Here is a 17,794-nt window from a genome sequence, read left to right as displayed (position 1 = left end):
AGGACCCTTCTGAGCATCCATGCTCTAGAATAAGACGCATGTGGAAAAGCAGCAGAGCTTGCTTGGAAATCAGTGTTTCATTTCCCTTAAAGCCCTAAGAGTATACCTGCTGTGATTCTCTCATTCCTCAAATCACCAAGCCTAATTTTCCATTTATATTAGACTTGGGATGCCACAGAAATTAGGTCCACATGGTATTCTAGAAATTCCAGAATTCTCTTATAAATTGTCTTCCCACCTAGGCTTATTTCTATCTCCAGGCAGCAGAAGCAGGTAGTAAACAATCAGTAAATTGTAGAGTTGCTTCTGGAAGGTTTTCTGTGTATGTGCTTATCACACAAGAATTATATCCAACTCTTCTATGTGCAGTTGTTGCCTCAGCCTCTTGACCCTTCTGTATCAATTGTAGCATTTGGCAGGGCTTCCAGCTGCTGGAATGGCTGTGAGAATTGAGTTCAGCAAGCTTTAGTGTAAGGGAAAAGGTGGGTCTGTGCTTGATGAAGACTGGAAATTGTATCTGTTGGCACATCTGTTGGACCCTGAAAGTCCTCTGGGAGCTGTCTCTGGCCATTAGATTGCATCTTTCTGCTGCTCCTGCTCTTTTTCTGTCTCTTCTGCTAACATTTCTCCCCTGCTTCTTTCAAAAAAGCTGATGTGACTCTTCCTTTTACAACATTACATTCCGTTTGCTAAATGACAGCTGTCACTGACTTCAAGTTCCTTGTCAGGTAATTCATTGCTCACCTAAGCATCTCTTAATGTAGTAAGTTTCTTCGGGGGTGGCAGAACAGCCTTTACAGGATTTAAAGGAAGGAGCACAGATTGTAGGAGAGGATTTTGAGAGAGACACTGGGAAAAAAGACTGTATAAATATGCCAAGTATAACTGCAGAAACAGTGTGCAACAGCAGCAGTGGTCATGAAACCACTAGCATCTTTGAGGTCACATCAAGTGCTTTGCAGCTGGACCGCAGGCCCATGTTGAAGATAAATCTGCAATTTCACCACTGCTGTGAGAATATGTTGCTGATCTAGGAGAAAGTTTGGGAGCTGATAGTTGAAGGTTGCCTGTTAAGGTCAAAGTGCCTTACAAAAGGGAGAGTGGAAGATGTGCAGTCAAAGGCCTCCGTAAAAGGAGAAAAATACACTTGAATCTCACTGACTGAACAGACATCCATAGAATAAGCCCAAAGTTAGAAGTGAATGTCTGGATGTAGCGTATGTGTCTGGATGCTGCCTTGATCCTGTGCTGCTGTGGCCACCTTTCACCTTTGCCTCGCCTGATGATCAGATTAAACTGCCATAGAACGAAAGATTGAACTTTTGTTTTGAGAGATGGGCAGATGGACACTTTCCCTTGTGTCCAGGACAGATACATATATAAGCAAGGGCACTAGGCTAAAAGTCTGAAAATGAAAAAGATAACATTCTGAAAAGTGGAGTGCAAGGAAAATATCAGGCAAGGCTCGGAGGATGGTGTGAGAAGAAAGGGTGTACTCAGAGCTAAACATGGACTGAGATGAATTACAGAGGATTCAGCAACTTAGTTGATCAAACATGTCAAATTGTGCCATCAGTGAATTGCAATTAAACGGTCAGCTTTTCAATTTGTTGTTTAGACTAACGCATGAGATCATATGCAATAAATCACAACTTACTATGCATGTTTATTAATAGCTTTATATTCAGGCTGCGAGGATCAATAATGTTAACACATGTATATTATTAGAATATAATAAATCAGGGAGGTTGTTTTATTGGTTTTGCTGGGTAAATGAGTATTCCAGGCTATTCTGCAACCTCCCCTCCTCCTCTGCACAGGATGTTTAAGACTTATATTGACTGACTTTATTTGGGATGGATACAGAATCGTAATAACCACTGGTGCTCAAGTAAGACCCCTGTCTATACACTCCAGCAAGTATTTTACTGTAGTTAGTGGGAAATAGGGCTAGGAAAGGGCGTTTTGTGTTCTAATCTGATGCTTACTGATGTGTACCTGCTGGCATGCCACGTCATCCCTGTGAGATGGTAGCAACACTTGCTATATGCAGGTGGTAACAGGAGAAATAAGATTTTGCAGGGTGAAATTACGTGATTTTGATTTTATTTAAGAAAATATTAATGTCCTATCAATAATACAAACTGCACGTCTGGTTTTCAGACATGTCTGGTGAAGAGATTTGAAAGAAGGTCAGCTCAGATGACCTTGGATCTCATTATAGTGTACTATGTTTTTTCAAACATACTTGATTTCCTTAAAACTGAAAATCTGAGTAACTTGTTCTCACAAGCTACTTATTATTGTCTTTTCTGTATTTTCTAAAACTTACGAGTAAGTTTGTCTACACTACAATAGAACTCTAGTTATAATCAAATAAAATACTTCTAAAAACAGTGCTCAGATGATAATTGCATTGAACAGACTATGACAGCTTTTAGTTACCATGATAATTACTGCAACCTTAATGCCTGTGGGACTTTGACATGATGCTCTTCAATTTTATGCTGCATAGAAGAAAGAGTTACATGACAGCATACTCTACAGTTTCTGAAATCTTGTCTTTCTTTAATTAAATGTCTAATATCTTTTCTTTAGTCCTAATGATAAAGTGTGGATTTTTATTATTATTACTAGAACTTCAATTAAAGCATTAAATCTGTTTGCTTTCAAGAAATAAAACAGTTGAGAAGAATTTTTTTTAATCATGCTGCACTTGTCCTCTGGTGCCAGCTTCCTGACATGCTATGGTACTTTATTTGACATGCTTCATGCCTTCAAGAGGTGGAATTTAGTTCAGACACTGAAGCAAACTATCCTATAAAATGGTGTGTTGTAAAAATAAACCTTTATAAACCTCTTGGGAAGGCCTTTCTGAACAAAGAATTAAAATCTTCCATGATTCAGGCCTATAAAATGAAAAGTAGCCCCTGCTCTGAGTATTAAGTTGCAGTGCAAACCCCTAAATCTTATCTTACATTGACCTGACTCTGGAATTCCATGTAGCAAAAAATGGTTGGCTTTTTTTTCATGATACTTTTACTACTGAAAATAATCCCTCCAAATAGAGACGAACTTAGAGACACTGAGACTAGAAACTAGTCTGTTTGCAACACACTATTAAATGCAATATGGGGGGGGGGTTTATAGGATGAATATCTTTAAATCAATGGCAGTTTTTCATTTTGCTGTGACTTTGCTTGTTTACTCCTGTTTGCTTTCCCTGTTCTAAAGAACCACCGTATTTTACCGCTGAACCTGAGAGTGTGATTTTGGCTGAAGCGGAGAAAGACATGGACATCCTGTGCCAGGCAATGGGTGAGTGTGCATTGGTGTTCCATCTTGGATATCTATAATACATGTATGTATATCCAGTACTGAAGAAAGCATCTTATAGAAACATTTAATGTTTGAAGGCTTCTGCCTTGTTGCTTATCATCGCAGAGCCCAGGTACAAGGGAGAAGGATGGACTCCGCCCTTGGAAAATTGGACAGTCTTTGTAGTTCGCTTCACACAAGTAATGCTGGCACATTCATGTCTGTCTGTTGGGCAGGGCAACTCCTGCTCCTTTCCCTCTGGTAGCCTGCCTTTGCTGCTTAGCTGTCACTATATAATAGGCATCATTCTCCTGAGCCAGAATACCGGCTGAGGTGAAAGTGTGGTTATGGAACCCATCATTTGCAATGTAAGCAGTATTGTCAACAGTTCAAATGCTCTTTTTTCTAAACATTATGGAACTTTCATCCAAATAGAAATGTCAGTAACTGTACCATTTAAATGTAGTTAAGAATCCTGCAGGAGGTCTATAATAGGCAGCTTTTAATTGACAGGTTTTAATAACATAAAAGGCTTCAAGTGTCTGGAATTCCACCTAAAACAAAGTGGATTTTAAGATTCAGTTCCGGAGAAATAGAAGCATCTCCTGTTTTAGCACTCTGGTGAGACAGGAGACATCTTGTGATCAGAGCACGTCTGCCCATGGCACCAAATTGCTTCATGGCTTTGGCAAGTGACTGACGTTCCTGTTGTCTCACTCTCCCCAAAGCTGAGTTTAACAATCAATACACATAAAAGTGTCATGAGATCCTTAGGTAGAAAGTACACAACCTTGATTAAAGGCACACTCAAACCTAACTTAAGAGCTTGTTTGGATGGGTTCCTTCTCTGATCAGTGCCAATAAAGTTATTTGTTATGCGATTATAATATTTCCACTGTGATTTAAGCATTTTTTTAATGCTTTATGTAGGAAAGACCCAACGCTGCTTTTCTAGATGGAAGCCTTGCAAGCAGTGTGATAAGCAAACGTGTGTGTAAGGGTGCTCTGACTGACTTAGGATTTCAGAAGCCTTTGATCAGATTCTTGTGAAAATGAAGCTATGAGGTTATAAGAGACACGGTACCGTTTACTGATGTGAACAGCTCCGGAGAGGCGGCCTTCAGCACTGCAGCGTGGGGGAAACGCCGAGCCCAGGAGTCTCGTTCCTGAGGGACCGGAGGCACGGAGCAGCCCCAGGGCGCCCTCAGGACCCTGACAGGGAGCGCGAGCGGCCCCGAGGGCGGGAGCGGCGCGTGGCGCCTCAGGGACTTTGGGCGGGAAGCCTGAGGTAAACTCAGTCCCTGGTCAGAAAGAAAGGGGCAAAAGGATGGCGGCCGCTCGGCAGCAAGCAAAGGAAACGTTTTCTGCTGGCCTTAAAGGGCGTGGTGAGCCGGACAGAGCTCCCTCATAACCGTGTAGCTGCCCGGAAATAAAAAGTATTTAGAAAAAAAAAAAAAAAATTTATGGCAGAAAAATCCAGTAAGCACTGTTAAAGAGAGCTGTGTGTATGCAACCTCTGGCTCAGGAAATAGCTGAAGCACAGGTTAGTGGAGCTGAGAACGTGGAAATAGCATTCTGTCCTTGGGCTGCTCTTGAGTTTTGTGCCTGAGCATCCAAGGCAGGAGGATTCCAAAGGATGTAACTAGCTAGACATTTATTCTGTGTGTCACCAAGCTCATGTTTCAGCCTGCATTATGACAAATATATTGTCATTTTTTTCTGATGGGAAAAGATATCTCAAGTAGCAGAATTAAATCTAAGTGTCGTATCGTTAGAGAAATTGAGTTAAAAAGCATTTTTGAGATATTTTTGTTTCAGTGCTGCACAGCTATTTGATGAATCTCTGGACTGTCTCACTGTCACTGAAAAGCCCTACCAGCTGTCTCAGATATCTTTCATTATTACAACAAAAACCCCCTAAACCTGGAAGGATTGGGAAGAGAAGAGGTTGATTTCTAACTCTTTCTTCTACCCTAACTCTGAGCAGTTTAGTTCCCAAGGGAATTAATAGGGACCTCACAAGATGGGGTCTTACTGGAGATAGCAGCCTTCCATTATCTGAAGGGGGCCTATAAGGATGCTGGGGAGGGACTCATCATTAGGGACTGCAGTGAGAGGACAAGGGGTAACAAGTTAAAACTTAAACAGGGGAAGTTTAGATTGGATATAAGGAAGAAGTTCTTTACTGTAAAGGTGGTGAGGCACTGAAATGAGTTGCCCAGGGAAGCTGCGAATGCTCCATCCCTGGCAGTGTTCAAGGCCAGGCTGGACAGAGCCTTGGGTGCCGTGGTTTAGTGTGAGGTGTCCCTGCCCATGGCAGGGGGGTTGGAACTGAATGATCTTAAGGTCCTTTCCAACCCAAACCATTCTATGATTCTATATAGGAACCCTTACTAGACAAAAAAACATTTATTGCTGCTGAACTCTTCTAGCGCACATCCAATTTGCTGATGAATGTGGTGCAGGAGCATGGAAACCTGCTATTTTGCTAAGTATCTGTAACACAGACTTACAAGGGGCAGGTGCTAATGTTAATATAGAGTTTTGATCCATTATTACCCAAATCTGGCAGTTGCCAGCATTTAAAAAGAGGGTAAATGAAGGTGGCTGCCTGCCTGCTCTGAGCTAGGAGCTATAATAAGGTACATGGGGAACTGCAAAGCTGCCCTGTACCTTTGCTACAAATAGGAAGATAGATTGTATTTCCCCAGCCCCATCAAGTTCTGTGCGCAAAGACCATTTGCCAAGTCTTGGTGCACTTTGAATGTGTGAGAGACAGATTAATTCCACAGTATAAGCAGAGATTAACTGTAAATAAAATTGCAACTTGCACAGACTAGCTTTATACTTCCCTGTAATGGAGTTCTAGTGTATCAGGCTGCATGGTAACCACGCTCTGCTGTATATCTCTCAGCAGCTGCTGATGCTGCCTGCATTTTCAATGGCTTTCCTTTGAATGCTTTTTCTTATTTGCTTGTAGAAAGTTTAGAGCTGCAGGCAGCGGTGGTGGTGTCTAGGGAGAATAGTTAATTGGACTTTAGTTCTACCTGTTTAGACAAGAAGATGCAAAGATGCTTCAGGGATTCCCCAGTAGCCCACCGGGATCTAGAGAAGGCCATAAAAAATAAATAATAAAAATGACAAAGTGAATATTTCAAGTCTTTTATCCAGTTTCTTAAGTAAGTTCAATTTGGCAGATGGGAAAACTGAGCCTGAGATTGCATAAATCATTTGTCGAAGGTTAGCGAGAAAGCGGCAGAGCCAGCACCAGAGTCTAAGGTTCCTGCCTTGCCTTCTCCTCCATAACACTAGATTGATTTGTCTGTGAGTAAAAGAATAGTGCTGCATACATGCTGAGAAATAAGCTTATTTTATTTGTTACTAGTCTTTTAGACCACTCTAATCTCTCAAAATAGTAAGGTGGGATTGATGCTGCCTGGGTAGAAAAGTGTAGTCCAAAAGATCTTTAAAGTGTTTTCTTCTGTTCATATTTTTTTTACTAGAAGTGTTTAGAGAGGAAAAGAAACAAAATGCTTTTGGCAGTGTGGGGAGAAGAAAGGCTGTGGGTAGGAGAGCGGGAGAAGAAAGGAAGCTGATTTGAATCATTCTTATAGCCAAAGAGGTAGCATAGTGATAAAACACGTATAACTTGGAAGACAAATATCTCTGGGAAGATCACTACAGCCCAAATGAATGCTGCTGACAGGCATCAGAGTGCTTAGATAAGATCCTATTATTCGACTCATAACTTTGAGTAGGGGAAGATATCTGTAACTGAAATACAGAAAAATAGAGATGGTAATATTCGGTTTGTCAGCTGAGTTGGTGATAGGAAGGTGATTATAGGATTAAAAGGTTTGCCAATACTGTTAGTAGAATGGGATTTATGGAATGACACCAGTGTTAAAGGTTCGAGGGTACTGAATGCAGGATTTCATTATTTCCTAGGTGCCTATCAAGGCTAATGTGTGCGAAAATGGAGTTGCTATTATTTAAACTTAAAATCATTTCCAGGCTTCTCAGCATCAGGAGAACTATTCCATTTTGCATCATCTGTTTCTTCATTACTCAGTGATAATTTGTATTTGCCCAGGAGGATTTTCAGGAGATGAATAACACTCTCACCGAGAATTCTGAACATTGAAATTTACGCTAATTCTGTATATGGGCTGTTGTATGAAATTTAAATTATGCCTATTGCAAGCATACACTACATCTATCTTCTGTCAGGCAGTGCATTCTATGTATTGGATTTCTTCCTGAGATGATTACCTTCAGGATTATGAGTACATTTTATTTTATCAGCAGAACAAAAGCATCAGAGGTGATTGCAGTAAATTATACGTGTTTATGAAAGTAACAGGAGCAATTCAGTGTTGATTTTCAGTCCTCCCATACATTGTTTGTACTTTCTCTCTAGGAGTTTGTATAGCTTTTATCTGTATAATAAGTACACTGAGAGAAAATATGAATGAAAGTATAATGCAATAGTATTTAACTTAAGGATTTTTAAGATTATAAGGGTGATAATATAGATCTTCCCATAGTGCTTTCACTGTGAGAACCCTTAAGTCATTGCCTACATTACAGTAAAATTCATTGTCTGCAGACACTCAGTTCATCAGTGACATCCCATCCTTAATACTTCTGTGATACCTGGCTTTTTTCTGTTTAGGCAAATTGCAGTCATCCATGAATTTAAGTCCATAGTGCCTTCCCTTATTACAAGGGAATGTGAAGCTCTGAGGTTTTAAGTGAGAAGTATTCAAAAATACCTACCAATTGTGAAAATGCTGTGTTTGGAGCTGAGATAACTTAAATCAGTTTGATACCCTTGTGATCCTGTGATTATCTAATCACAAAATATATGCTTCGCTTCAGATCCCTGCATAGGGCCCTCAGCATTTGATCAGTTAAGGATTTCTGGGACGTAAAGATAAAACATTGTCTGATAAGAAGAGTGGGATGGGAACATCTGTGTTTGACTGTCCTAGGCCACAACATCTCTTGAAGAAAAGATAATCCTACACTGTTTGTATATACTGAATTTACAGCCACTTCATCCCAGCTGACTGGGATATGACTGCAGCAAAAATATGTGTAAAATAACTGTGTCAGGGTTTGTAGAACATGCCCATGAAAGAAAACAGGAATAAATGGAACTGCAAGTGATGTTTAGGGTACAATTTTTGTTTCTCCTAATTTCTGCATTTGTCAAATAACAGGTGAAGCTTGAGAATGAATAAAAATTAAAATAATTTAAAGCTGTCCCATTGTTGGCAACATGCTCTTTGTACATCAGCTTGAACTAAGCTGCCAAATTAGGGCTTAGATACAGCCATGTGAGCACTTAATTTTTTATGTGTAATTTGCCATTTCCTTTTTATTTTGACATCTTCATTACAGTAGCACAGAGAAATCTTATTTGGGATGGAAAAGTCTTACAGAATTGCTGCATTGCCATGCTGCTGCTGTTTAAGTAGCGTGATTCTGGCTTTCAACATGAAATTGCTGTAAATCTTATTTTGTAGTAGCATGAAATATGATTGGGTGAGGAAAGTAATTTGATAACATCTTTTCTCAACATTCCCCCTTTCACTGTTTGCTGGTTTTATTCCCACATGTTCTGCAGTGTATTGTTACCATTGATAATGAAAGATGCAGCCTCCTTTTATCAAAAGCAGCTTGTAAAAATATAAATAATTGGTGCAGAAGGGATATGACTACAACAGTGCTAGGTATTTTGAATACCTAAAACAAGTTTTGCGAAAACTAATAGTGAAATTCTTCTTTTTTAAATAGGTGTTCCCATTCCCACCCTGGTCTGGTATAAGGACTCTGTTCCCCTCAGCAAGCTGGAAAACCCCCGTTACAAAGTACTGCTGAGTGGTGGGCTCCGGATCCACAAGCTGCATCCTGAGGATGCTGGAATCTTCCAGTGTTTCGCTAGTAATAAAGCTGGGGAGATACAGACGTACACCTACCTGGACGTGACCAGTGAGTAAGGAGTTGTGACACGAGATCAGTGAGTTGTCTTGTAACAACTCACTTGTAGGTGACTCTGTATCCATCAGACTTCTCCCCTGCTCTGTGCTGCTGTAGTTCAACTCATAGAGCCTTGATTTTTGTCAGGTGTATCCGCCCGAGCTGTAAGGTACCCCAAAATGCCCTCTGTGGCTTAAACACAGTCTGATGAAGCCTGAAAAACTTTCTCTGACAGTAAGAGTTTGAGATAAACTCTATTTAACACTACAAAAGGAGAAATCAGTGAAAAGCAAAAAAAAAAAAACAAAAAAGTTAATTGTGAAATACTTTTATCTTCCCTTTATTCTTAAATAATTTAGATCTACTCTAATGTAATTCTGATCTGAACTTGAGCTACTGCTTCATGATTGTGCATCGTATCATTTTATCTGCCTTTTGTCTACAACTACGTTTAGTAGGGGAAAGAAAGAAAGTTCAGGTTAAATGCCTTTTTTGGCCGAAATGTCTGACTAAATGATTTTGTTAATGAAGTACACTCATCTCTATGGAAAAACTACAAATCCTAGTAGTCTATTTTAAAGGCAGTTATTAGCAGGCATTTCTAATACTCTCACTCCTCTTCAGGAAACTGATTTTTAGCCCGAGAGCAGTTTGCACATACTGACCAGCATTCCTACTGGCCTCAAAAATAGATCATCCCCAGATCAATATATAGCTAGGAAACTGCAGGAGAAAAACATAATAAAATGCAACTGGTGGAAATAAGGAAGAAGGAAATTTGGGAAATGTCTTGGATAAGACTCAGGTTCTAAATTCTTTTGGCTGACATTTAAGTTCAAAGTTAATGCCTTTCTCAAGTTGCTTTTCATCTTAAAGAGCTCTGTTATGAAGATGAAAGAAAATAATTTTGTTTATCTAGATTTCTCAACTTCCCCCCAAACACCCATTTTGAAGTTTATCTTCCTTTTTCTAAAAGACATCTTACTTGTACATGTACAAGCACTGATAGATCTTTATTTTCTGTGCAGGTAATAAACTGAATTAGGCAATTCCTAGGAGATGAATAATGAAAGGTTACAGTCACTGCTGAAAGGTTTTCATGTATTACTGTCATGTCCTTCTCCATGATCAGCTCTATAAAAGTAGATGTAAAGTAGTCCATGATAATAACTAAAGGATCTTTCTGGTAGCTGATGCATTGAGGTTTTTGAATTTTTGATTCCAGACATTAAACCAGCATTTATACAGCCTCCAGAGGATACCACTGTCACGGAGGGGATGACCGCAGTGCTAGCCTGTGAAGTTTCAGGGGCTCCAAAACCCGCCATTTCCTGGAAGAAAGGTTAGCCAGTTATTAAGTTGTAGAAAAGCTGTAATCCATGTTTTCTTGTCCTTTCCTATTACTGAGATGCTGTAGATCCATTTAGTGCATATTTCTTCATCTCTCTGGTTCCGCAAGCAGAGGGTTTGTTGTGGGGCTGTTGTGAGCCAATGGCCTGGATAGGCTGTAATAGTCTTTTTGGAAGAACCAGAATTGCAGTGCTTAGTCTGTGCAGTCTACGTGACACTAATCACGCTGTTTTTCTCTTCTGTGTTTCAGGAAGCCAGATCTTAGCCAGTGGCTCAGTTCAGATTCCTCGGTTCATTCTTCTTGAATCTGGAGGGCTCCAGATAACACCCGTTTTCCTTCAGGATGCTGGCAATTATACTTGCTGTGCAGTCAACTCTGAAGGAGCTCTGAATGCTTTTGTGATGCTGACAGTGTGGAGTAAGGATAATGCTTTGTTTAAAGTCTAACTTTAATCAAGTATTAATCAGTTTTTGCTGTGTGCTCAGGAACTTTTCATGAGTAATTATGCTTTTCTAGTTAATAGAGATACTTGTATGATTTAATAGGAATAATGTCTCTATTTTAGGAAACCTATCAAAAATACCCTTTTTGTTTGTAAAATTATGCATATAAACTCTTGTATTTTGTGAAAGGAAGTGTATTTAAATATAGTTTTAATCACAACTGCAGTTTGATTCAGGTTTTGCCTTGCTGCGTCTTGCATTGCAGATTAGACTTTTTAACTCGCTGTTTGCGGTTGTTTTTTGACTCCAGGACACTCTGCACACAGTGTAGACCAGCCCATGCTGTTACTAAGGCTATGGCCACAGTTCCAGTGGGTATGATTTTCCTCATACCTTTGTATTTCTTTGTGGTCCTGGGCACTGTTTGAAACCAAACCACAGTGCAGCTAGTCTCTCATGCTGCATATTGGCACGGCACAGGGCAACCAATGAAATGATTTTTTCCTTCATGATTTGCCCTTGATCTTTATTTTTTCCTTTCTTCTGTTGGGGAAGAGAGTCTGATCCAACAGGTTCACCTGTGTTACTCGTGAGTTCAGCTTAAGTATAAAATGTTTTTTTGCTACTAAAGGTAGGAAATAATGAGCCCTGAGCTGGAACTGAATTAAAACCTGTGAAGATGATGGTGATAAATACAGAAGTGTTGTGGCCTTCTCTCATTTCCTGAACTTAAACTGCTGATTATGCTTCTCATGTGTGGTGCACATTTGGCTTTTTTTAATCCCAAAACTTTGCAAGTTAACAACATTTTTTTCCTTTGAATTTGGGAATATCTGAAAACAATACTGGCAGTAAATGAAATGTGCTTGTGTCATATGGCCATCATATTTATATCTTACTGGCAATATGAAGTTGGTATATGTGTCAGGATGTTGTAAACTGAGTGATAGCCAGGTATATGGATCAAGTGAAGGAGATCCTTCCTGTTAATTCTTAAAGGCATGGTTCTTATATGTATTAAAGATAGTTCCTGTTCATTGTATTGCATTGGAGAGGGAAAAGAAAAGTGACTATAACCTAATATTTGTGTAGCAACAGCACCATTATAAAGCTAGAAGGCATACGTAAGTATATCAGAAATAATGATAAAAATTCCATGTTATTAGACTTAGCTTTTGGTGACTTCTTCTTATGCATATATGAGATATCTCAGTAGACCTTGGTTATCTCTGTAGGGATTTGGGACTGACTAGCATTATCCACATATCTTCCGTACTCATCCTAGTTGGCCACCTGCTTCAGCTGATGTTATCTGCTGCTGTTCTTGTGTGTTAAGCATAACAGAGATCTTTCACACCAGATCTGGTTGCTGTAGTTACAGCAATTACTGTGTTCTGGGTCTCCAGGAGGTGCTTGAAAAAGGATGTTTTGAAAAATTTGGATAAACAGCAAATCTTTCTTATATGGAAAAATGAGACTACCAGAAGCTCTTCCTTCTTTAACCTCTTTCCTGCATTTGACAAGATTGTAGGGTGCCATTTAGGTATTCCTCTTTCTGGGTATTTTTCTGTTGTATTCTTTGCACAGATTTTCTTTGGTTTTGTTTGTTTTCCCTGCTCCAAACAGTGTGACTTCTTTCCTGACACAGTGTATGTTCAAATTCGTTCATAATGCATTACAAACATACTTGCTGCCTTATGACCGTAAGGAGTTGACATCAGTGTTTACCACAAGACAAGTGAAAGAGCTTTAGCACTCTTCCTATCTGAATCACTGCCAACTTAGACTCGTACCCTCTGCTGTGTTTGCTTCTCTGCACCCCACAGCCTACCACCTCTTCTTGACACTATGACATTAAAGGGAGGGGAGCCTTCCAGGTGAAGACCTGAAGAGGAATGGCCTGCTTGCTTTGAGTGACAGGTGTTAAGCTGACTGCTCTCTGAGTGAATACCCAAGTCAAAATGCTGTAATTTCACCTGTACCATGGCTTATGTTCCTTTCAGATCGCACTGTCATTGTTCATCCTCCTGAGGATAGCACAGTGATCAAAGGAACCACAGCAACTCTGCGATGTGAAGCAACTCATGATCCTAGAATTTCAATCAGGTTGGTAATGTCAGTTCTTGTTTGTGTGGTTTATCCAAGCTTAATTTTATAAGCTATATGAATAGCATTAGGTGAAAAGTTTCAGGACCCCAGATTTTAACACCAAACCCCTGATTACTGCATTATAAAGTTGTACACTGTATCATTAATCATATAAATCCCATCTTCCATTTCAGCCTTATATATTGTTTACAATGAGCTATGTTCCACTTCATGACTTCAATATAGCCTTTCATGATTTTACTGTCAAGGTTAATACATTATCAATAAAACCAACTTGTCAGAAGCTGATACTTAATGAGAGTAAAAGTCAAAGAGAAGGAATAGGATTGCTGAAGTGTTTACATTGGAGTGCATGAAAGCCACACAAGAGATGCCCATGTTCTTGGAAACAACTTAATAACTAGGGGCTATATTCTGCTTTAACTGTGTAAAAGAAAATAGAATTTGCCTGAACTATTAAAATTTTCACTAGGGCATTTAGAGGAAGCTCATCATTTTAAAATAAATTTGCCATGAAAATTCATGTAGTCTGAAAGCAACACTAATGAAAGAAAATGCAAGGAACAGCTTGAAGGGTGCTAGACAGGTGAACTACAGAAAGAACTTTGGAAAGAGAAATCCAGGTGTATATATGTCATGTAGACATACTTAATTGTAAGACCATGGGCTATAGTCATCTCTGTGAGTGTTTTGATGGACTCTGCCGCAGCAGTTTCATGATGTTACTGATCATGGCAGTCTCACGTTATTACAGCCTTAGCAGAGATAGGCCAACACCTCAGCTGTTAATTGCAGAGTGTGATGGTTGGTTTAAAATGCTGATGCAGGTGGGTGTAAGAACTTGGACATTTATAAGTACTGCACTTTTTCCATGTAAAACACATGGTATTGTTTATAAAATACATAGTATCTTGGATGCAATTACATTTCTCATTCTGATCAGTGATCTGAAACTTAAATTCGTAAAAGACGCTGCTCCTGAAAGTAACTGTAGGAGCCTGTCATTTTCAACATGTGATTACAGATGCTGATACCTTACAGCACAGTTCAAATAATCTGCTAAGTAATTAATAACTGAAATATTGCAATACATAGGTATCTTTGGAAGAAGGACAGTGTTGTAATAAATCCATCCAGCACTTCCAGGATCACAGTAGAGAAAGATGGCACCCTCCTCATCAGCCAGACATGGTCTGGTGACATTGGAGACTATACCTGTGAGGTCATTTCTTTTGGAGGAAATGACTCCAGAATGGCTCGACTAGAAGTGATGTGAGTATTCCTCCTTAAACACACCATGTTTCGTTTCAGATACACTTGGGCATTTTTTTTAGCATTTGATTCTAGGTGATCTTGGGAGCTTCTAAGTTTGATATTTGTTGTGGGGCTTTTCAGGGGAAATTAGGCCTAGTTCATTCCTAATTAAATTGCCTTGAAATGTCCTTATTTTGCATGCTGCCATCCCGCACCAAATAGCTGGAGCCTTGGAAGTTCTCTCTCCAAATCATGACATGTACATACCGATCTGGTTGGGTGATTGAGCTCAGGGGAGAACAATTAAGAGGTGGCGGTCCACTTGTAGCCAATAGGGGAGTGTAATGGGACATGCCCTGTCCAACATCAGTGACCTGGAGGAGGTGCTGAAGTTGCTCATCAAGTTTGTGGATGGCACAAAACAGATGGGGAACAGTTGATATACTTGTGGACAGGACCACCATTCAGAGGGCTGTAGGCTGAGAAATGAGCCAACAGGAACCTTATGAAATTCACCATGGATAAACACAATGTCTGCATCTGGGAGGGATAATATTTTGTAGTAAGACTCAGTGGCTGGCAGCAGTTCTGCTGGAAAGAAACTGGGGATCTTGGGAGAGAGCCAGCCATGTGCCCTGGCAACAAAAATGGTTAACACAAGCATAGTAGATTGATAATGACCCCCTTTTATTGCACTTACTAGTCTACAACTTGAATATTGTCTCCAGTCTTATTAAAGACCAGAATGAATAAACTGGTCTGATCTCATGGTTGACCCTGCTTTGAGCAGGAGGTTGAAGCAGAAACCTGCTGAGGTCCCTTCCAGCCTGAATCCTTCTGTCATCCCCAAGCTGTAAGGCCTTCCCGTAAAGTCCAGGTGCTGTGCTGTAATGCCAGGATTGTACAAAAATGTTTTCCTCCTTTTAGTAGTTTTTCTCAGTTAAGCATGTATCAGAGTAGCTGGTCCCTGGACAGGCATTGCTTACTCTTGCATTCTCTTTACACATCGTTTTTCAGGGGAAAAATATTTTTATGTACATCTTTCTTTATTCCTAAGGATCTTTAAAAATAAAACCAAGAAAATGTTTAAAGTGCAGTTCCATTCTGAAGGAGGTTTATAAAAATGTCATTATGGGGTTCCACATTTTCCATTTCTGTTATTCCACTGAGGCGAAGTGCACTTCCCTTTTTTATCACTAAAAGCAACAACTGTGCTTTTGGTACATGTGTGGAGCAGCTCAAATGAATAAGGAGGTAATGTTTTATGTAGACTTTTTGTGTGTGTGTTATTTGAGTAATGCTACATGCTTCAGTTTAACTAAAATTGCATCTGTTTCTGCTGGTCATGCCTGATCTCGCTGAGAAAATGGCAACTTCTCTTGGCAGTGTAATGAGTTCACCTCTGAGATCCGCTATGCAGAAGGCTGTTTGTACAGCATTACTGTGACAGTGCCAGATCAGATGCCCATTTTCAGAGAGCGGTCATACATCCTTTCTCTAATTAAGCACTCCTCAGCTCTCCTGCCGGAGTGCATTTTACTGCTGGTTTGAATCCAAGAGCAGAAGACAATTCAAAATATATTGCAACTATATAATCATACTTGCTTTTCTCTGAGGCATTTTTTTGAATAGAGGGCAGAAAATTATGGAGTGAAGAATGTTAAAACTTGGACTTTGAAGCAAAGCTATAAATATGTGCTAAACACTTCAGCAGTCTAACCATTTCTTAATCCTAAATAACAAAAGATGCCCTACACTACCCAGTACAGCACAGCAGGTGTATTTACTTGCAGTTCCCTGTTGACCAATGAGGAACAGTTTTATACTCCATAAAATTCAGGCTAGAATTTAGCTTGGAGAGGCACATCTTGTGTATGTTGCTGAGGCTGCCTTTCTTACACCCCAGCTTGTTCCACTTGTGTTGGCTGGCTCTCCATACATTGGGATTGGCTCTTAAGCCTGTATCTCTGCTTCCTCCAATCTACTGTTGCCCATCACCTATCACTTCTTTTTCCTGAAGGAATTAAAGAAATAAATCAGACTCACTCTTTTAAAAGACTTCAGTAACTGATAAGTCACTCCATCATACCTTGAATTGTGACATTTTATTTCAAAGTAGTGCTGCAGGTAGTGCAATAATGCCAAAGAACATTGCATTCCTTTGCTGCTTTCATCATTATAGTGTGGCTCAGCAGCACAAATCTGTAAGAAATAGAGATACATGATACAACAGAAGTGAAATGAAGAAGAAAATATGTGGAAAGGAAATGTCTGAAGTAAAGCTTAAATTAAATTCTAGGTTGTATATGAATGACAGATCTATAACATTCCCTATTCTCCTGGATAATTCTCTTGTGCAGAACATTAACAAACAGGGCATGTACATTCCCATCGATGAGCACTTACACTTCAGTGCCTTGAGTAGCACTAATGTCAGACAAATGTTCAAAGGAGGCCTCTCAACCAATTATAGACTGGAGCAGTCTACCAACGGATAATATCATAGCATACCTAGCTTCATCTGACAACTGCAATTGTCTCATCACCTTTTTATCCCCCAGGAACCTGCATGTCCCTCCTCTACTTAGAGGCATGTCAAGAGGAATTTCCAAAGGCACAAATAAGTTTGTTACTGATTTCTATTCAAACTGATTCAATTCAAAACCATTACCCTCTAGGCTGACCTTCAGTTATTTAATCTCTGAGTGATCTGGTTTTCTAATCTGTGAAAAGAAGGGAAGAAAACTATTCCTTTGTCTCCCCTTGTTGGAAGACAGGACTGGGGGAAAAGGTACCATTTCTTGTTAAAGGAACACAGGCTTATAGCACAGCATAGTATACTTTGGTGGTGCAAGCAGGATGGATTGTTTTTCTCAGTGTGTCTATGATGAAGTAAAATATTTGAAAAGGAAAGCCAGAAAACTAATGAAGAACTTGCTAAAGTGCAGCCAAAGGTTACCTCGCTCATCAGTTTTTCACTGATGGTACTTGGGCACAGAAACTAATTGCTAGTCAAGATACTCTAGTCATTCGTCTTCCCTCTAAATGTGTTTATTCTTCATGTACGTTACTTGATTTGATTTGCACGAGGTGAAACATTTGCGAGTGATGTTTCTGTTCTGCATGAGAGAGATTTTAATTTTTTACTTACTTTTTTTCCCCCTTTTCCTACTAGAGCTTCTTGACTGCAAATACAGAAACTTTTGCAGGTCTTTTGTCGATGAGCTTGTGCTTCTCTTGCATTCCTACAAGTCATAGAATTTGATCCTGGAAGTAATTATGTTATGAAACATCCCACCTTCATTTAGTTTACTTTTATAGTTCTGTAAATACC

General features: G+C 39.6%; 1 protein-coding gene across 1 annotated transcript in view; it reads left to right on the top strand.

Moving 5' to 3' along the window:
* SDK1 (sidekick cell adhesion molecule 1) overlaps positions 1-17,794 on the top strand; it is a 418,140-nt gene that overhangs the window by 262,368 nt on the left and 137,978 nt on the right. Inside the window, exons 8-13 of the mRNA XM_057416915.1 lie at positions 3,235-3,318; positions 9,121-9,315; positions 10,529-10,645; positions 10,904-11,071; positions 13,101-13,203; positions 14,302-14,478. Of these exons, the coding sequence (XP_057272898.1) occupies positions 3,235-3,318; positions 9,121-9,315; positions 10,529-10,645; positions 10,904-11,071; positions 13,101-13,203; positions 14,302-14,478 (844 nt within the window). The remainder of the gene's footprint in view (positions 1-3,234; positions 3,319-9,120; positions 9,316-10,528; positions 10,646-10,903; positions 11,072-13,100; positions 13,204-14,301; positions 14,479-17,794) is intronic.

The sequence above is a fragment of the Pezoporus wallicus genome, unplaced genomic scaffold (assembly GCF_028554395.1).
Source record: "Pezoporus wallicus isolate ANWC-B61680 ecotype Strahan unplaced genomic scaffold, APGP_CSIRO_Pwel_v1 scaffold_7392, whole genome shotgun sequence".
In the NCBI taxonomy this organism is placed as follows: Eukaryota; Metazoa; Chordata; class Aves; order Psittaciformes; family Psittacidae; genus Pezoporus; species Pezoporus wallicus.
Note: the sequence above shows the minus strand (reverse complement) of the source record. Positions and strands in the feature narration are given on the sequence as shown.